This window comes from Syngnathoides biaculeatus, chromosome 7, assembly GCF_019802595.1.
Source record: "Syngnathoides biaculeatus isolate LvHL_M chromosome 7, ASM1980259v1, whole genome shotgun sequence".
NCBI lineage: Eukaryota > Metazoa > Chordata > Actinopteri > Syngnathiformes > Syngnathidae > Syngnathoides > Syngnathoides biaculeatus.
This window is the reverse complement of record NC_084646.1, coordinates 27,691,610-27,712,615: the sequence shown is the minus strand read 5'-3', so window position 1 is coordinate 27,712,615 and position 21,006 is coordinate 27,691,610. Positions and strand designations below refer to the sequence as shown.

At 43.0% G+C, this 21,006-nt stretch overlaps 1 protein-coding gene across 5 annotated transcripts in view; it reads left to right on the top strand.

Moving 5' to 3' along the window:
• Positions 1-2,195: 2,195 nt before the first annotated feature.
• Positions 2,196-21,006, top strand: part of fxr1 (FMR1 autosomal homolog 1) — a 41,582-nt gene continuing 22,771 nt past the window's right edge. For 3 of the 5 annotated variants that reach the window (XM_061824930.1, XM_061824928.1, XM_061824927.1), the window contains exons 1-11: positions 2,196-2,340; positions 4,242-4,294; positions 4,381-4,474; positions 4,561-4,632; positions 4,735-4,883; positions 10,055-10,148; positions 10,306-10,422; positions 10,510-10,680; positions 16,962-17,040; positions 17,229-17,338; positions 17,472-17,564. In XM_061824930.1, the coding sequence (XP_061680914.1) occupies positions 2,290-2,340; positions 4,242-4,294; positions 4,381-4,474; positions 4,561-4,632; positions 4,735-4,883; positions 10,055-10,148; positions 10,306-10,422; positions 10,510-10,680; positions 16,962-17,040; positions 17,229-17,338; positions 17,472-17,564 (1,083 nt within the window). In that variant the 5' untranslated portion in view covers positions 2,196-2,289. The remainder of the gene's footprint in view (positions 2,341-4,241; positions 4,295-4,380; positions 4,475-4,560; positions 4,633-4,734; positions 4,884-10,054; positions 10,149-10,305; positions 10,423-10,509; positions 10,681-16,961; positions 17,041-17,228; positions 17,339-17,471; positions 17,565-21,006) is intronic. The other 2 variants (XM_061824931.1, XM_061824929.1) reach the window with 1 other exon arrangement.

Here is a 21,006-nt window from a genome sequence, read left to right as displayed (position 1 = left end):
CCAATGGTGAGAGACATGGTCAAACTGAAGAAAGAGTCCTTTTGGGAATTTTTGGAATGTGGGACTCCTGAAGCAGCTGATGGGTACTGGCTGTCCAAACAGAATGTGCAGTAGCTTTGGTGATTGTTGAAGCAAAAACTTGGCCATCAGTAGACTTGGCTTAAAGGAAAATTCTGGTCCACCATCTGGCATCTCAGGAGGGAGAAGTAGTGCCCTGTCAACACTGCCGGAGTTCCTAAAGGCTCTGGATGTTGTGGGGGGTTGTCCTTGTTGACAGGCGTCTGCAGCATCGCGTGGACATTGGGGATAGTGCCTGAGCATTGGCAGACTGGGCTGGTGGTCCCCCATTTTTAGAAGGGGGACAAGAGGGTGTGTTACAGTTACAGGAGGATCACGCTCCTCAGCCTTCCTAGTAAGGTCTATTCGGGGGTTCTGGAGAGGAGGCTCCATCAGGAAGTCGAATCTCTGGTTCAGGAGGAGCAATGTGGTTTTCGTCCCGGCCATGGAACAGTGGACCAGCTCTACAACCTCAGCAGGGTCTTCGAGGGTGCATGGGTGTCTGCCAACTAGTCTACATTTGTTTTGTGGTTTTCTATCAAGTTGGAAAAGGGTGGAATGCCCTCTCTGGGTTGGGGATGAGATCCTGCCCCAAGTGGAAGAGTTCAAGTACAGCAATACCTATACTTATGAAAGTAATACATTCCGTAAGTCATTTCATATCATTAATTATTCATAAGTAGAAGCACATTTTACATATAAATAGCTTAATCCATTCCAATCCACACACACCGCCAAAAATAAGCATTCAAAGTATATCATGTAAAGAAGAATGAAAAAATTATGGTCATTTCCCTTTGGCGTTGGGCGACTATGCGAAGAGAATGGTGAGTGACAAGCAAAAGGCATTGTCTCTCCTTGTAGTTCCTTTGTTGGGGACAGTGCCTGTGGATTGGCAGACTGGGGTGGTGGTCCCCCATTTTAAGAAAGGGGTAATTTGTGCCCCTCTTGCCAGTCTTTCTCCAGTTTTCCCAACTACCAACACTATACCGGCCATGCAATCCAATCAGCATTTTACACTGCTGCATTTAAGTGTGCCAGATCCAGGAAATCAGTGCCAGAGTATTAACATTTACCCATGCTACATCGGCTCTATCCTCACCCGTAAGCTACAATACTCCCCACAGTTGTATTCTTCCTCTTCGTCTACAGTGATCCTCCATAGTCCCTGCCTCGCTGTTCTCTCCAGCCACGCCGCCACTTCTTGTATGTTCCTTGTCCTGATGTTCCACCATCATGCCTTGGAGATTATTCCCTTAACTCAAATACAAATAAACCATCCTCCACGACTTCTTCCGCCTCACTTTGCTTCTGGGTCCAGTCAACATGGATGATATTATGTCATGACAATATCTTGTGTTTTATCACGAGATTTTAACATTCTGTGCTTTTCATGAAAAAAATACAACCCCATGATGGTCACTCTATCAACAACAAGTACATTTTATTTTAAGCAGAGCAGAAAATGGATAGATGGACGTTCTAAAAAAGTCTTGTTGAAGAAAATAGATAAAGAAAAGAAAGAAAAATAAAATAGTCTTGGCCCTTATTCAGTAAAGTGGACGACCCATCCAGCCAGCCATTTTCTATACGACCTATGCTCACTAAGGTCACTGGTATACCGACAGAAGGTTGGGTGTGCCCTGAACTGGTTGCCAGCTAATAACAGGGCACATATAAACAAATAAACAACCATTCACCCTCACGTTCTGACCTATGAAAAATTTAGTCTTCAATTAACCGACCATGCAGGCTTTTGAGATGTGGGAGGAAACCGGAGTACTCAGACAAAACCCATGCAGGCACAGGGAGAACTTCCAAACTCCACACAGGTGAGGCCAGATTTGGACCAGAGTACTCAGAAATGGGATGCCGGATATTCTAACTAGTTGTCCTCCGCACCACTGCAGAGAAATCAAATAACTTGGAAAAAAATTAAAGACTGTAATATTAATGCACATGAGAAAATGTACATTGCTTTCTCAAGTGACCATTAAAAATAAACCCATCTAATAAAAAACACAATTGCTCTGCATTTCCTCACCTACACTGATAGATTTATTTGTAAATGTTCAAAAATAAATTGGATGGAGAATGTCAAAGTGGCCCATCCATCCTTCGATTTTTTCTGTGTGCAGCCCTCGTAAGAAAGTTTGGAGAGCTGTGTATGAGACATCCAGTGTTAGCGCTTTAAGGAGCACCTGTTATCCCAGCATCCTTTGCGTGTCAAACATGGAAGAACTGGAGGTAGAGGTTCGTGGCTCCAACGGGGCTTATTACAAGGTAAATGCAGTCTTATTATTCTGGAACCACAACATCAGAATGTCGTACGCTTCTGAGCGTTAGCTTGAACTCAGAGGGCGAATTTTGCGACAGTTTCTAACTCGAAATGTTTGCTAGTAACCGGAATTAGCCTTGCGAGCTCCACTTAAGCTAGCAAAGCTAACACCGCCGCCGACTGTTCGCCACTTCTTCGCCGTCTTATTTCTGCCAAAGCGCAAGCAACGTGATTACAGTCTACAGTATCACCTTCATTTGTTTCTCTTAGTCCTTGATAAAACGTGCTATTTAACTGCGTTTTAAGTTATCTAACTTAACCGCTGACGTCAAGAAATGAAGTCACAGAGGTGTTTGGACGCGCTCCATATATTGCTGTGATATTTGTTGCTAACGGAAGCGATATCATTTATTCTTCTTGGTGTTTTATTAGCCAAGAATGTTCATAATACACCTTAAACCTAACCCAGTTATTAACTTCAAGTTAGAGTGATGGTGAAGAGCGGCAGTCGTCTCTTATTTAATACACGTTGAGGCATTTGTTAAAAATGTGTGAGCCAGTTGCTCCTTGTCAGTCATGAGCAGCTGACGGATTAGGTCTTTGGCCCCTGATACTGAAACCTTAAATGCTATTAATAGACCGGCGTAAAATTGCCGTCTCCCCACTTTCATAGCACCTCCTACCCATTCTGATCTGATCATTAATCAATAACTTTGGTATTTTTATTTATCTCAACATAGTAATTTTTCGAGAAACAAAATAGCCTTACCTCTTGCCACCTCATATTCAATGATCAAAATAATTCACTATCATTAATCCAGTATAGCAGACTTTCAACAATTCAGTGCTGACTCGATAGCTTCTTACAATCTCCCCAAAATGTATAAGAATCACAATTGTTCTGAGGTGTAAATCTGAATTGATGTCGTAATCGGGATCAGAAATTGTTAGCCCAGTGTTTGTCTGTGCCAGTGGTGGGATGCATTAATTGTCTGTTGCTGCTGAATAATAATAATAAAAAAATTTGATGTATTATGTAGGACTAGAGGGGACACGGCAGATCAGCTGATAAAGCGTTGGCCTCACAGTTCTGAGGACCCGGGTTCGATCCTGGCACCACCTGTCTGGAATTTGCATGTTCTCCCCGTGCCTGCGTGGGTTTTTTTCGGGCACTCCGGTTTCCTTCCGCATCTCAAAAACATGCAACATTAATTGGACACTATGAATTGCCCCTAAGTGTTATTGTGAGTGTGAGTGTTTGTCTCGATGTGCCCTGCGATTGGCTAGCAACCAGTTCAGGGTGTACCCCGCCTCCCGCCTGTTGACAGCTGGGATAGGCTCCAGCACTCCCCGCGACCCTCGTGAGGATAAGCAGCAAACAAAATGGATGGATGGATGTAGGACTAGATCTTAATATCCCTCTATTCATGCATAATTTGGGTCCGATGAGGTTCTGTGGGATGTTCAAATAAGTGATGGCACTATACGAGTTATCAAATGGGCGTCCTTCCGTCATCAAGTGTTTCACTGATAGGCCCACGACAGTCTCGAGAGGGTTCAGCAGTGAATCCCAGCGTCCCAGGTTCACCCCCGAGGTGCCATTAATTCTCCTGAAGGCCCAATTGCGGTCTTTACTCTTTATCCACAAAAAATAAAAATAATTACAGCATTTAAAGACTCTAACTTAAATCATTGCTATAATTTTTTTGACCATTTCTTTTGGCTTATCACATTTTGAATGTACACCATTTCAAAAACCAACATGACACACACTAATAATAAATGAAGAGCTGTAGGGATGCTTATGTTGTTTTGATTTTTAGTCAGAGTAATTTTATTCATATTGACCAATTTCCTGTGATGTTCTTGGTGAGGAACTTATTCCTGTCCATTTCTGTTTTGAAAGGGCTTAGTCAAGGCCATCCACAATGATTCACTCACCATTGCCTTTGAGAACAAGTGAGTGTCTGAGTTTAGGTTGCAGTCAATTTCTATTTTATAAACAAATGCTGCACCTTTACCACCAATGTAATTTTCATTTTCAGTTGGCAACCAGAACGCCAGGTACCCTTCAGTGATGTCAGGATGCCACCTCCTGCTGATGTCAAGAAGGAGATTAAAGAGGGGGAGGAGGTGGAGGTATGGCCAATTCACCTGTTTTTATTTTGTGTCTTTCAGCATTTGCCACTTGCAAATGTAATAATTTTGTTTTATGGTCTTGACAGATCCTGTCTCGAGCCACTGAGCTAGAACCTTGTGGCTGGTGGCTAGCTAAGGTTTGCATGACAAAAGGAGATGTGAGTTTGCTCTTACTACACACAATATTTGCCTGATCATAGTCATGCTTCATAAAGTGTCCATGTTGTTTTCTTTATTCACATCACCTGTTTTTTTCCCAGTTCTTTGTAATTGAGTATGCGTCCTGTGATGCCACCTACAATGAGATTGTGACATTTGATCGGTTGCGCCCAGTCAACACTAACAAGGCAATCACCAATAATTACTTTCACAAGTGCAGTATCGCTATTCCTCAAGATCTGCAAGAAGCGTGAGTACCGTGGCAATACATTAATCCTACACAAATGTTTCCTTCTGTATGTAAATGGAGACTTGCATTTATACAAAGGATGCACATGCTTGAGACTTGGATTCCTACAAGGGATGCACATGCTTTAACAATTAAGTGATCATTAAGAGTTTTGGTTATTGTTGAATTTTGTTCATCAAATATTTTAATAAATGCTGTTGTGTTGCATAGTAGTAATGGGTATTTATGATAGCTAAAATTCCTTGTGTGATCGTAGGGGTAATAAACCACTGATTAGTCATGTTTCTTTTCGGTATATTAATACAGGAAATTTGTGCCAATCAACTAAATGTGTGATATGACTTTCAAAACCCAAGTCCATGAACTCTAAATCAAAATGTCCCCTCCCCCTGCACATATCTTGACTTCAACAAAAATATTTGTTCATCATTTCTATTAATACTTTTCATGTTTTAATATTTAATAAAAGAACAATAACAGTACAGTCAAGATTAAAGGTATACATCACGTAAACCAAAATTATCTAACTGGTTGTTTTTGAGGAATGAGCATGACAACATAAACACAAGACCACCATTTGAAGTAGGGGTAGGGTCTATATGTTGCAGGTTGTTGCATGGGAGATGTATAAAATAACTGTATTGTGACGAGTAGTCAAGTAACTTCTCCTTCCACTCTGTTGGTGCGCTTCTCACAGTCAGCAGCACACGTCCCCCACCCATCCAAAAACTTGTGCACACGTGCGTGTTTTCTGTCAATTTAAAACTGAGAATACTTCATTTTCATGTTCAAAATCCAAATAGTGTCTGCTTTGATTGATTTGATTTATATTTGTATCACAGCGATGCTGTTACGATTTGGTCACGTTTTGTCTTTGCTAGTTGCCATTTGTGACATTGCCTCTGAGTTAAAATAGTCCACAAACATGAGTGAACAAGTTTGCCAGTGAGCAAATGTGTGAGTAGTTATCACAAGCTTGGCGTCGAAATACCGTGCAAGTTACTGAGTATCACAAGATTTCGAACATACAAACCGACAGACATAACGTTGCTGAGGTAATTGTTTTCTTTTGATGAGCTGCAAAGCTGCGGCTGTCTAGCTGTTAAGGTTGGACATCCAGAATCGAGAACGGATTAGAAATGGTCCCGGAATGGTTCAAATTGAAAGATTTAGGTTCTCAATTTCCATGCCAACAGTCTGCCGACCCTGAAGAAGAAAGTGTTGAAAACCTACGCCGAACACATGTGAAGTCATGTTTTTGTTCAATGGCGGTAACAAAACAAAAACATAAAACACAAAAATGTTTCTTCACTTAAAAATAATCACTCGCTTCAGTGCAGCACTTAGAATAAGATTATATCATGCAAAGGAGGCTTTCACAATGTCTAGAAGTCTGATGTGGTCGCTCAGACTCTGAGCGTCAGCCTATGCTACGTGTAACTAAGTGAAGTCAAACTGGATCCATGAAACCTATGCCAACATCAGTAAAACTAATAAGTAAAACATTGTGCTGCACTTTTCCCATTTTTAATTTAGTCTTCAAACCAATGCAAAACAGGCAAAAATAAAAGCTTAATAACACAGCATCTGGGTTCCTCTAAAAGTCTCTAATCATTGTTTCTGTGGCCAAGCCACAATTCCTCCATGGGATGATTAGTCTTATTATTAAATGTGGTGGGTTGAGTGAGTGTAAGAGGACGAGGGAGTAGGGGGGCACATTTGAAACGACAGGAATGCAAAAGGAACTTCAGTTTATTTTTGAATGTGTAACACTTTTGTATTAATTACACTTCATAAGACTAGTAAACAGTATTTACATTTTCTTCCATTATGTTTTTAAAGTGGGACTGAAATCCCTATACCCCTACATTCTAAAATAGATATTGTAATGAAAATTATATATAACAGTATTCACTTCAATGTCTATACGAAAAAAAAAAAGTGAGCGCAGAGCGCGTCATCCGTGCACAAAGTTGCGCAATTGAGTGTCCCTCGACATCCAAGTGGTCACCATATTAGTTGCGTCCTCTGTCCTTGACGTCATCGTCACTTCCGCCGTTGAAAATACGCAGTCCCTGCTACTATGGAAGCCGAACAACAGACGCCCCTTCTGACACCGAAGCTCTTTTCGAAAAGGACAACAGCACACAACCCATAAGGTTACCGGGGCAATATTACACTATTGTTTCGAGCCCTCAGGGCAATATTACACTATTGTTTCGAGCCATATTCAGATGATAACCGATCACGGCCAAACCGCATCCCGTCTGATCCACTCCCGCGGCGGAGATGAGCCATTGCGGCTCATCGCAACCGGCCGGTGTGGCTTATGACAGAGCCGAGCGGTGCTGCTTTAGAGGTGTGCTCGCAGTCGAGCTGGGGCGTTTTATGGGCGCACGCGACTGAGTAACGCATTCTCGGCTGGGTTCTTTAGAGCCGCCCCCGTCGCAAAGCCCGACGCGCAGCCTTCTCAGAAGCTGTGACTGCCGAACACGGCGCCTCAGCCGGTGTGGCTGAGTTTCGGCGCCCGTGGTGGCATATAAGGAGGAGGTGGAGCCGAGCTATGTTTCTCTTAGGGGTATGTTCAAAGTCGCCGCAGTACGCGATGAACACTATCGAGACATTGTTGGCTGGGCGACGCGCACATCGACACATTTCAAATGCGGATCTTTTGTTACGTTATGAGAGAGACCGATTACGTGGTCTGCCCCAAACTTTTATTTTTTTTACTAGCTGTATGCGCACATCAACACATTTCATATGCGGATCTTTTGCTCCGTTATAAGGGAGACCGATTACGTGGTCCGCCCCAAACTATTATTTTTTTTTTTGGAGCTGTATACACACCTACCTGTTATTTGGAACCCACGAAGCTCTCGTCCTCTTCACCCGTGCCATCCATTTTTCACAACGAACAGGGTCTCTTTCAAACTTATGAAGGGTAATTCCAATCTCCTGAGTGTTCAAGCATTTTGGCTAACTCGAAGGAACAACGAGCTACATTCCCGGACGTAAAACTAATGGAAACAAACAAGTCCACGAGGGGGCGCCGCTGTCCTTTACGTCACTTCCTGCTTCTTCTCGAAAACAAATCCCCGAGAGGATTTTCATGGCGGGAGTTTCAAAAAGCTGTGTACGTCAAAATCACGTTTTGTGGCGAAAAAACATATGGGACCATATTGGCTGTGGGTTTTTCATTAATAAGATACCAAAAATCATCCGTTTGACGACACTTGACCTTTAATGACTGTTTTTTACAATATATTCTGTTACCTCTACTTAGAAAATTAATCCGTTCCGGAAGTCATTTCGTAACGTGAATTATTTTGTAATTAGAAACACATTTTACATGTAAATAGAGCAATCCATTCCAAGCCACCACCCCCGCCTGCCATTCAAAGTACATAATGTAAAGAATAATAATAAAATTTACCTTTGCCGTTGGCTGACTATGCGAAGAGAAGGGTGAGTGATAACCAAAAGGCATCGTGGGTGACTGAGGAGCTAGGAAAACGTTTGACAGCTGAGCGAAAACATATGTACGAATGTATGCACGCACACAACTTAATTCCACTAAAGGTGAAGAAAAATTAATAAACTAAAAAAACGCAAATAAAAAGTTGTACTTTTCCAATGTGCATTAGCTTGTGACACCGCTAGCATGATTCGGTAACGGTTGTGTGTCCAAGGGATTCAAAAACGACCATGGGTAAAGATTGATGTCCCTCCTAGCCAATGGGATGCCAGGAAGATGCTACGGCGATAGCCAGTGGGAGAGCAGTTCTATTGAGCCACACAAACCAAGATATAGGATTTTTACCTTCGGTGGAATTTAGGGAATCCAGTGCCCGTTTTTTCCACATCTTGTATTTCCATCCTAACTAGAGACAATATTTTTCTGAGGAGGTGTTTTGTAAAATGAATTTTTTGTCACGAGAAATGTTTGTAAGTAGAGGTACCGGAGTGCTGTCAACTGTCTTTTAAAAAACTGTTCTCTTTTGTTGAATGAATTGCATTTCCATTTTCATAGAGAACATAGTTTGTGTGTGTAAATGTCCCCATTCAGTACAATTTTCAGTGCTGGCAGATTGGACAAAATTTCGAGTGGGGGTGTTGTGTGTGTGTGTATGGTTAATCTCCAAAAAGGGGGGTGCACCTTAAAAATTTCGAAAACCACCGGTGTACATTAAGGGGAAAAATGACAAATGATTTGAGGAAAAGCCTTCAGTGGCCACCCATTTTCTGTATCAGTTATCCTCCCTCGAGTTGCGCGTGTGCTGGAGCCTATCCTAGCTATCTGGTGATAAGTGGGGGTACAATCCTAGGGCACTTAAAAACAACCTAAAAACAACCATTCACACTCACATTCAAGCCTACCGATTAGCCTACCATCAATTAACCTACCATGGTTTTGGGATGTGGGAGGAAACCAGAGTACAATGTGCCCTTGTCTATTTGTAGTTCACCCTTCACTGCCCCCCATATTCACGGATTTTGGTTTTTTTTTTTTTTTGTTAAATGTACCACATTTTCACGGTTGTAGAGGTCTTAAATTCTCTTTTAAATATGCGAGTCCCCACAGTAGACATAGCACCTTACAATGTGATGCACCTTCCGTGCACACTGAGTTCCAACATTTGCAAATGTTTTTGTGACTTGTTCAAAAAAGTACACTAAAACACACTGGTTACACTGTTAGCAGGCATGCTATTATGTGTTTTTTGCATGTAATTGCATTTCACATCAGTAAGCAGAAGAAGCTTTCATTGCCCAACACACTGCAGGCAGGTCATTTTTTACGATATTAAGCTTTGTTTCCATGTTATTGCATTGCTTTCGGCTAGACCAGCATTGCTTAAAAAAAACAGATTTCTTCTTTTGGGCCATAATGTGTAAAAAGGTGGGCAAAAAGGGCAAATAAACTCGCAGCGCACAAAAAGATAAGCAGTATGCATGAGCTAAGCAGAAACACTATGGTGCTGGGGCCATAATGGCAGACAAGACTCTGGTGTCGTAAAGTCGAAATGTTTTAGGTTGAGACGTCTTAAACCGAGAACTCGCTGTTAATGTTTCACATTGAGTGTGATGCTTGTCTCAAATCAAATTATTCTTGAGTAAAGTTGAGAACTGACGTGCTGACAGCAGCTTTTTAAAATGTTTATACATTTCAGGTGTCAGACTGATAATGCCCATAAGGACTTTAAGAAAGCTGTGGAAGCCTGTCATGTCTCATACTGTCCTGAGACCAGCCAGTTGGTCATTGTGGTAAGAATTTTTTTTCCTGTATATCTCTCTATATCTGCAATTGGATTAATTTCACACAAAGTTGTCCCTTTTAGTTTTAGTGCATTTACATCTCTCAAAAATTCATGTACAGAACAAAGCATAGTTTGATAATGTACTTTTATTTTTCAATTTCTAGTCCACCAATGAGTCTACAGTGAAGCGTGTGTCTTTGCTGAGTGACATGCACCTCCGCAGCCTCAGAACCAAACTTATGCTCATGTCTCGCAACCAGGAAGCTACAAAACACCTTGAGGTCAATTGGTTTCCCGTGTTAACTGTTTTAAATGTCAACAGTATTTGAATGCTATGATCAACTTCACTAATGTTCCTTGTTCTTTAGAACTCGAGGCACCTGGTGTCATCCTTCCAAGAAGAGTTTATGGTGAGACCAGATTTGATGGGACTGGCCATTGGTAGTCATGGCAGTAACATTCAGCAAGCACGAAAAGTTTCAGGTGTCACTGCCATTGATTTGGATGAAGAGACTGGTACCTTCAGAATTTATGGAGAGGTAGGGTTCTTCTCACAAAGTTCTCAACACATTCCACACATTTATGATCCACCTATCCATCAAATCTTTTTTTTTTTTTTTTTTTTTTTTTTTGTGCTGCATAGCACGGTGAAAAGGTGTTTGCCCCAATCCCCCCAAAACCGCCAGATTTGTTAGATTAAAAAAAAAAAAAAAAGTATTAATAAAGTATTTTATCATTTAAGTCGTACCTGTCACTCAAAATATGCTACAGAATCTCGGAAAGAAACTCATCATGCCATGATCCAAAGAAAAAAACAAATAGGTCTAGAAAAGGTTACACTCAGTAGAAAGATGATCAGTTATTAACCACAAATGGGGAAAATTGGGAACAGTGGTGAACCTTCTCAGGAGTGGTTAACCACCCCTAAATTACTGCAATAGTGTAAAATGTATGACATTTAGCGAATTTTTGAACCATACGACGCACTGAAAAGTCCTAAATTTTCTCAAAAATGGCAGGGCCCCTTATAATACAATACACCTTATGGGCACCAAGTTCCAAAATCCTAAAATGTTCTTTGAGTGACTATTTCAATTAACTACAACCAAGCAGCCTGTGCACACTGACAATGTTACATCAAAACTAAAATGATCACATCTCAGCAAACAAAATAGCACAACTAGCAAATAAGAAAACAAAAGTGGCAAGAAATAATTGACATTAAACATGCACTAAGGTGTCACAACGCATGTTTGGAGGATGTTTAAAGTGCATGAGTGTGTACAACATCGTCAGTAAGGACCTGCCTACACAGGCAGTGTGTGGGGCAATGAAAGTTTCTTCTGCTTACAGATGTGAAATGCAATTGTTCCTCACTGCCTCGTGAGTGGCATTATATAGGAGCTTATGTAGATGCTAAAAAGCACGTGCTAGCATACATGCAAACAGTGAAACCAGTGTGTTTGTGTTCTTTGTTGGACAAATCGCACAAATACACATTAATAGATGGACACAGATAAATTATTTATTCTAAATATATTTTTCAGCAATTAAGTGCACAAGTATATACCATGAATAATTAGGTAATTTAGAAAAAAAAAAAAAAACTTTGTGCTCCATGTTGTGATCGGATCCTTTTTTGTTTTTTTTAAACTCTGATTTGTGATCAGCCACAAAAATACTCATGTAAAGGCTACAAGAAACTTAATTCCAATGGAGTTGGCACATTGTTTTGACCAAAAAAAAAAAAAAAAGAAAAACCAAAACAAAGAATAACATGATTTGCAAATGTTCAACCTATATTTAATTGGGTACACAACAAAGACAAGCCATTTAATGTTCAAATTAAACTTTGTTTTTTTGCAAATAATCATTAACTTGGAGTTCTATGGCTGCAAGATGTTCCAAAAAAGCTGGCTCAGGTGGCAGAAAAGACTGAAAAAGTTGAGGAATGCTCACGAAAAACGTTTGGAACATCCAGTAGCTGAACAGGTTAATTGGGAACAGGTGGATCCCATGATTAGGTGTAAAAGGAGTTTCCCTGGGCTTCAGTCATTCACAAGCAAAGATGGTGCAAAGTTCATCTCTATGAATAAGTCCCTTTAGAAAAAAGTTGAACAGTTTAAGTACAATGTTCCTCAACCTACTTTTACAAGAAGTTCAGGGATCTCATTGATACTCCATAGTTGTATGATGTAGGACTAGATGTTAATATCCCTCTATTCATGCATATTTTGGCTCCAATGAAGCTTTGTGGGATGTTCAAATAAGTGATGGCATCCTATGGGTTATCAAGTGGGCTTCCTTCCGTCATCAAGTGTTTTGCTGATAGGCCCACGACACTCTCGGGAGGGTTCAGCAGCGAATCCCAGCGTCCCAGGTTCACCCCCTAGGTGCCATCAATTCTCCTGAAGGCCCAATTGGGGTCTTTCCTCTTTATCCACAACAACTGGCTGGCCTTTTTCACTGCTTTGGAAAGATATCTGACTGCCTGCCGATGGGCCTTCCCTCAGACTCTCAACTCTCTGAGGAGCCTGGATGTTGAGGAGGCCAGAAACCCTCTGCAGCCAACTTTCACAGGGCATACCTCTGCTCTCCAGCCTTGCTGTTGCACTTCGGCCGCAAGTCCTGCATACCTCAGCCGCTTCTGCTCATACGCCTCCTCGACTTCCCCCTCCCTGGGCTCTGTGTGCTCGATAATGCAGAGGCAGACCAAAGCACTAGATCTAGTCGTAGGGTGGTATTTGGAATCTCAGATGGAAAGCTTCTTGTCCAGGTCTGCCAGCAGCTTCCAGACTTGAGCACTGCCCAGCTATCTGTTGTCTGGTGGCTTGTTGGTGTGTCCTTGCCAGTTGCCTTGGTTGCCAGTTGGCTGACAAGGGTGGGAGCGCATTCACCCTCATCCGCTGGTTCTCCAGAACAGCAGCGAGATGCTTTAGCATTTGGTTGTGCCGCCAGGTGTAACGACCTTGAGTAAGGCTGATCTTGCAACGAACCAGGATGTCCTTCATTGTTGGTGGATTTGGGCATAACAGGCACTTGGGATCTTCAGCATACCCCTGGTTTAGGTACGTGGGAGAAGGCAAGATGTCTACACAGCTCTGATGGTAAAGCTTGCCCTGAATTCCTCCTTCTCCCAAAGCTCTTTCCAGGTGACTTTCCTTGCCTCCACTCCTTTTCAGGCCAACCACTGCCCTTGCTTGGCCTGCGACACAGCTTGGTCACACCTTTTGTGCTTCCTCTTCTTGCCGTACCTCCTGGACCACCAGCTTGTGCCGCTCAGCAGTAGTGGCCTTGCTCCATGCTGGTCTACTGGCCCCAAGCCCAAGGCCACTCCTCCCCTCCTGCACTCGGCCAACGATGTCCTTGTGTCTGAGTGCAGCCTGTGCCTGTTCAGTTGTGCCCAGCGGTGTCCACTTCCTCCCAGTGGCCAGAATGGGGGCAGTCTGGGCTCCCAGCAGACTGCCTGAATCCAGTAGCATAATTTCCAGTCTTACTTTGGTGCACTTGTACTCCTCTGCCAGGCTGGAAATGGGCAGGTGTAACATCCCTTTATCGTAGAGCTCAATGTTTCCGAGGCACCTGGGAAGCCCAATCCACTTCCTCACAAATGAACTGTCAGTCTCTCCAGCTTTTCTACCTTTGAAAGTGGGATCTCATTGAGGGTTAGTGGCCAAAGGAGTTGAGGAAGTAACCCATACTGCAAACACCAGAGCTTGTCCTTAAGAGAGGCATCATATCACCGGGCCAAGCTCTTCACAGGCTTCTCGAAGACAGTTTGCATTGCTTCCTCACTAATGTGAAAGCGGGGGTTTGACAGTTTTTCCTTGAAGATGGAGATGCTTCTAGATTTACTTGGCTTGATATTCATGCGAGCAAGCACAATGTTTTCCTGGAGCTTTTTTAGCAATATTATATTATATACAATAATATCAAAAGGTTCAAACCATCTGGAGAACTGCCTGCATATAAGTAAAAAAAAACATTAGTCCTCCTGAATCTGAGATTCAACTTCCCGACAGACCCTCCTCTCCAGCATCCCTGCTTAAACCTTACCAGGGAGACTGAGGAGTGTGTATTCTCCCCACAGACTCACAACGTTCCGGGTCGAGGTCAACAGCACCCCATCCTCACTATACACAGTGTTGATGGTGCACCAATTTACCCTCCTGAGACACCAGATGATGAACCGGAGTTTCTTCAAAGCAGTCTGGTAGACTCCTCCCATGCCCGAGTTTTTACTTAAGTGACCACCAAAGCTGCTTTCCGCTTGGCCAGCCAGTCCCTATCACCTCCCTCAAGAGTCCCACTGGCCAAAAATGCCCGAAAGGACTCCTTTTTCAGCTAGACCTCATCCCTTACCATTGGTGTCCGCCCAATGGATTCTGGGATTCCCGCCACGACAGGCATCCGACCAATTTACGGCCATGGGTCTGCTGCCTCACCAATGGAAGCGTGTAACATGGTCCACTCGGACACAATGTACTCTGCATTGACTGAAACAGGAGTAGTTTTCAGAGGTGTGAGTTAAAACTCCTTCTGACAGGATTTTGTTAGACATTCCCAGTAGACCCTCACAATACGTTTGGGCCTGCCATGTCGGACTGGCATCTTCCACATCATGGGAGCCAACTCGCCATTTGATGGTGATCACTTGACAGCTCCGTCCCTCTCTTCACCCAAGTGTTGCAATTCCGATGACACAACCACAAAGTTGATCATTGAACTCCAACTTAGGGTGTCCTGGTGCCGAGTGCATATGTGGACCCCTTTATGCTTCAACATGGTGTTCACTGTAGACAATCACTGATTATCACAGAAGTCCAGTAACAGAAAACCGATCGGATTCTGATCGGAGAGGACTAGGTCACTGTCATTCTCCACGTTAGCTTTGAAATCTCCCAGCCAAATGATGGAGTTCCCACTGGGAGCAGACTCTGGGTTTTTCATGGTGAGGCTGCTGCCCTCACTACCTGACCTCAGATAAGAGGAGGAATATAGATGGATGGTATTAAAATAATTTTGATTTGAAAATGAGAATGACAGCATGGTCAACGAGTGCTCTGAGCATTTGCTTCACAATTCTGAGAAGCGGGGTCAAATCCCAGCTCCACCTGTGTGGAGTGCTTGTTTTTTCCATTCTTGGCTGGGTTTTCTTCAGACACTACAGTTTCCTCCTACATTTCAAATACATGGAATAAGTGGAGACTTAAACTGCCCTTAGGTGTGATTGTGAGTGCAACTGGTTCTTTGTTTCAGTGTGCCCTCCGATTGGCTGGCAACCAGTTCAGGGAGTACCCTGCCTCCTGCCTGAAGATAGCTAAGATCGGCTCCAGCACTCACGCGACCCTTGTGGGGAAAGCGGTTCAGATAATGGATGAAAATGTGTGATGAATACATAATAATTTTACACTTGAGACTGTGAGTCCAAGAATACGTGTCTGGAAACAATGACTCCCAACCCTGGAACATTGAGTCCCTTTAAGTTGTCATGACTGACTACAGATACGGTCATCCTCCGCTCACTGGGTTAGGTTAGCCAATGCTTTCCAACTGTGTCATCATGCCATCTAAATGTATTTATATTTATTGTAAATATGTAGAATTGTTCAATTTAACAAATGTATACATATTGTATTAATTTTGTCATGCTTTTGCTGCCTCTTGGCTTTTGAAAAAGATTTTATCTCTATAAGGTTTTACTTGGCTAAATAAAGGATAACTAATATATAAAATAAGGGCCATCCTGGACTGCTGACGTAAGACCTTTACTTGTCATTCTAGTGATGCTGAAAATGAGTTTACTGAAGTCAACCACAGCCTGAATATTTATAACATGCTGTGGTGGTTTAGGTTTAGAAACCGTTAACTATCACGTGTGTATGCGTGAGAGAGAGAGAGAGATCGATAGATGTGGGGAACATGCACAACTCCAAATCAGCATAGCGTTCTGCCAGCGGCTTACTGCATCGAAAGTGGTGTGATGGGTGTTGCCACGACAAAGAAAATTTATTTATGAAAAAAACTCCCATGTCCATTGTGTACATGTATTTGATTAGCTAGCAACAAGACAGGATTTGTACTTTCGATTCGCTCTGTGTGGAAGTTCAACACACACACTTAGGGCGAGCTGTAAACCATGCCTCTAAAGATGTAGAATGAATATGCTTCATGTGTCACTTCAAATTTTTGGGCGCCTCAGACATGGGATGCACATCAAATGGGATCCCTGTAAATATGCTAAATAAAATCTTAAAATTGGGAATGTTGGAAAAACTTTTTATACCACTGTGTGATCTCTTGAGCAAGTTTTGCCTATTTGAAACACCTCCAAAGATAACTTTAGCATCTTGTCCAATGTAACCTAAACTTGAGAGCTGTGGCCCCAATATTACCACACAGTGAGGAATCCATGGAGCAAAGGCCAGCCATCCTGATAACCAGACTCTTTCGGTTCCTCCCAAGACTCACAACCATTTTTTTCCAATGCCAAATCATTACATTTGGGTATGCTATATGTATGGATTTAACATGCAACATTTTCATTTTCTGAAACAAAATACTAACATACAAAATGGGACCCAAAAAAAGAAGCAAATAATTAGTTTTGTTAGTGAAAAATATGATTTTCCAATCTTATGTCCCCGAGTGGATCATGTAATACACACACATTTACTGTAGGATAAGTAGTGTAAACCTTATTAGAGTCATAGTACATATGGAGTTTGTATTCATTTCCTGCAGGTTTTGCAACCCCACGCCTCCTATTCATTCAAGCAGAGTGTTTGTAAAATAAAAGCTCTCCTTTATCATGTTTTAGACAGCAGAAGCGGTGAAAAAGGCAAGGAACTTCCTAGAGTTTGTTGAGGATTCTGTCCAGGTACCAAGAAACCTTGTTGGTATGTACACAGGTTTGGAAATATGGATTCAGCTACTTATATATATTTTTAATACTGCACATTTTAATGTAAATCTTAGTTATTACTGATGACTCTTTTACTGCAACACTGAGAAGCAATGCTCTGATATGACATAAGTGTAAAATGCAGAAATGTGCGCAATTCGTTGACCTGTTCTTTTTACCTAGGCAAAGTCATTGGTAAGAATGGAAAGGTCATTCAAGAGATTGTGGATAAGTCTGGTGTTGTGAGGGTCAGGATAGAAGGAGACAATGACAACAAGCAACCTCGACAAGAAGTAAGTTGGTTTTCTGTAGATTTTTTTTTTTTCCATTTGTGGTCGTCATAAATTAATTGTAAAGTTTGTCGTAGTGTATTTTGTGCCGTTTACTGCCATATGCTGACCTACAAATTATGTTTTTGTTTTGTTGACGCAGGGAATGGTCCCCTTTACCTTTGTCGGTACAAAGGAAAGCATTGGAAATGTCCAGGTCTTGCTGGAGTACCACATCTCTTACCTCAATGTAAGCGCATACTTGTATTTGTCTGTGAGCGCGTGTCCGGATTACACCATTGCCTCAATTCATATAATTTTTACGGATGCCTTTTAATCAACCCATTTTCAATCCATTTCTGGTGTGAACGTCTGAATCTACAAGTTGCTTTTTTGAGTGACATTTTCTCATTTACATGAAGTTCAGCAATGACAGGACCTGCCAAATGTTTCAACTATAAATAATAATAATAATAATACAACTGTATATCCAGTGGTGATATTAACTCTGACACCACCACTATGGGGGAAAAAAAAAGCACGCTGTAGTGACATCCTTATGATTATCTTTATCACTGCGTTTCATCAAAATTTTGAGTAAATTTGCATTTCAAGTGACTTAACATATATTCTGTTTTCAAATGTTGGTTTGTTTTCACCACAAAGGAATATGTAAGGGGCAAGAAGAAGAATTTTGTACCACCAGAAGGAGAATACCTTAGTTTTGGGGGCGTCCCTACGATTTTAGGGGTATGCCCATGTGTATGTGCGCCAGTAGCCCTTGCGCATGCACATAGAAATACCTTGATAAAGTTTGACAGAACATAGTACACCAAAAAATACATCATTGTTATGTTGACAAAGGAGACCAAATGGGTCCATTCTCAAAAGATTTCGGTGACAGTGACTTCTGGATCACATGATATTGAAGTCTGGCAAAAACTAGGAGTGGGGAGGAGGGAAAGACCTTCGTTCGGTTGTCGACGCTCTTACGTTTTCTGTGGACATGTAAATGATTATAAAATACTACATTTGGAGTTTTGGAATTAACCTGCGCAGACGCAGAGATCTCCACATCTGAACACATAGTTATATTTTTCTATCGTCATCTAGTGAAACAGTACATTTTGTGTCCTTTATATACCTCATGACATGGAAGCTGAAAATATTTTAAATATTAAAAATAATGAATATGATGATATGATAATTAAAAGACCCCAACATGGTTGAACTTATTTGAGAATGCAGCCACCCTTTGCTAGAGATGGCTCCCATTGGCTCCCGTCCGTCTGTCCATTCATCCATCCATCCATTTTCTACTGCTTCTCCGCGTCGGGTCGTGGTTGAAGTAGTTTCAGCAGGGATACCCAGACTTCCCTATCCCCGGCCACTTCTTCAGCTCTTCCGGAGGGATCCCGAAGCGTTCCCAGGGCATTCGAGAGACATAGTCTCTCCAGCATGTAGACTGGATGGGTGAACTCCCATGCACCCTTGAGCATCCTCCCGAGGGTGTAGAGCTGCTCTACTGTTCCACGGCCAGGACGAAAACCACAGTGCTCCTCCTGGATCTGAGATTCGACTTCTGACGGACCCTCCTCTCCAGCCCCCCTGAATTGACCTTACCAGGGAGGCTGAGGAGTGTGATTTCCCCCTATAGTTGGAACACTCCCTCCGGTCCCCCTTTTTAAAAAGGGGGACCAACACCCCATTGTGCCAATCCAGAGGCACTGTCCCCAATGTCCATGTGTTGTTGCAGAAGCATGGCAACCAGGACAGCCCCACAACATCCAGAGCCTTTAGGAACTCCAGGTGAATCTCATCCACCACTTGGGGCCTGCCACCAATGAGCTTTTTAACCACTTCAGTGATCTCAACCCCAGAAATAGAAGATCCCGCCTCAGAAAACCCAGACCCAGCTTCTTCATGGGAAGGTGTGTTGGTGAAAATGAGGAGGTATTCTTCCCACTGATTCACATCATCTCGACTTGAGGTCAGCAATGCCCCATCCCCACTATACACAGTGTTGACGGTGCACTGCTTCCCTCTCCTGAGACGCTGGACGGTGGACCAGAATTTCCTCATAGCAGTCTTGAAGTCTTTCTCCATGGCCTCACCAAACTCCTCCCACGGTTTTTGCCTCAGTAACCACCGAAGCTACATTCCGCTTGGCCAGCCGGTACCTATCAGCTGCCTTGGAAATTCCGCAGGCTAAAAATGCCCGATAGGACTCCTCCTTGAGCTTGACAGCATCCCTCACTGTTAGTGTCCACCAATGTGTTCTGTGGTTGATGCCGGTCGGCTGCGTCAGCAATGGAGGCGCGGAACATCATCCACTCTGACTCAATCTCCCCCGCCTCTCCCGGAACGTGAGCGAAGTTCTTTCGGAGGTGGGAGTTGAAATTCCTTCTGACGGGAATTGGCCAGCCGTTTCCAGCAGACCCTCACAATACGTTTGGGCCTGCCATGTCAGACCAGCATCTTCCCCCACCATTGGAGCCAACTCACGACCAGGTTGTGATCACTTGACAGCACCGCCCCTCTTTTCACCTTAGTGTCCAAGACATGCGGTCGCAAGTCTGATGACACGACTACAAAGTCGGACATCGAACTGCGGCCTAGGGTGTCCTGGTACCAGGTGCACATGTGGGACACCCTTATTCCTGAACATGTTGTTGGTTATGAACAATCTGTGATGGGCACAGAAGTCCAATAACAGAACATAGAATGGTGAAATCCCCAGAGGGAGCGCTCTCAACCACTCCTGCTGAGGACTCCAAAAAGGGTGGGTACTCTGAATTGCTGTTTGGTGCATAAGCACAAACAACAGTCAGGACCCGTCCCCCTACCTGAAGGCGGAGGGAGACTATCCTCTCATCCACCGGGGTAGACCTCAATTTACAGGCCTCGAGCTGGGGGGTAATGAGTATACCCACACCTGCTCTGCGTCTCTCACCGTGGGCAGCTCCAGAGTGGAACAGAGTCCAACCCCTCTCAAGGGGAGTGGTATCAGAGGCCGAGCAGTGCGTAGAGGCAAGTCCGACTATATCTAGTCGGAACTTCTCGATCTCACGGACCAACTCTGGCTCCTTCCCTGCCAAAAAGGTGACATTCCATGTCCCTAGAGCTAGTTTCTGTAGCCGGGGATCGGATCGGTCCCTGCCTTTGGCCACCGCCCAGCTCACATTGCACCATTGGATCCCATGTACTGAAATTGTATGACCCGTGTGTAATGATTTCCCCCAGAAAAATTGTCAAAAGTCAATCGTGCCTATGGAGCTCGTGCACCTACGTCATAAAATCATTTAACTTTTGTTTACCTTGTATATTGCCGGTCCAGCTAAGCATTGCTCAATGCTAAGTCGGTTGGAGGTGACACGGAAATATGTCTCGTATCACGACGCCCAGAGTCTTGTCCGATACCGTCAGACATGTAGAAGTTGAAAATAAACCACGGTACATGGAAAAATTAGATAAACTTGTCATAGAGGATCCATTATTATTGCCAAAGTCGATATTTTAGCCCATAAGAAATTGGACTGTTAATTCGCTTCTGCTTGTCTTGGACAACTGGATATACACATGGATCTGGCGAGTAAGTCGTCGAGATTTACACAGAAAAGTTTGGAAGCGTATAAAAGTCTGCATGCATGCGAATACTTTGTTGCTGGATACGTTCTTATCAGGAATAAATC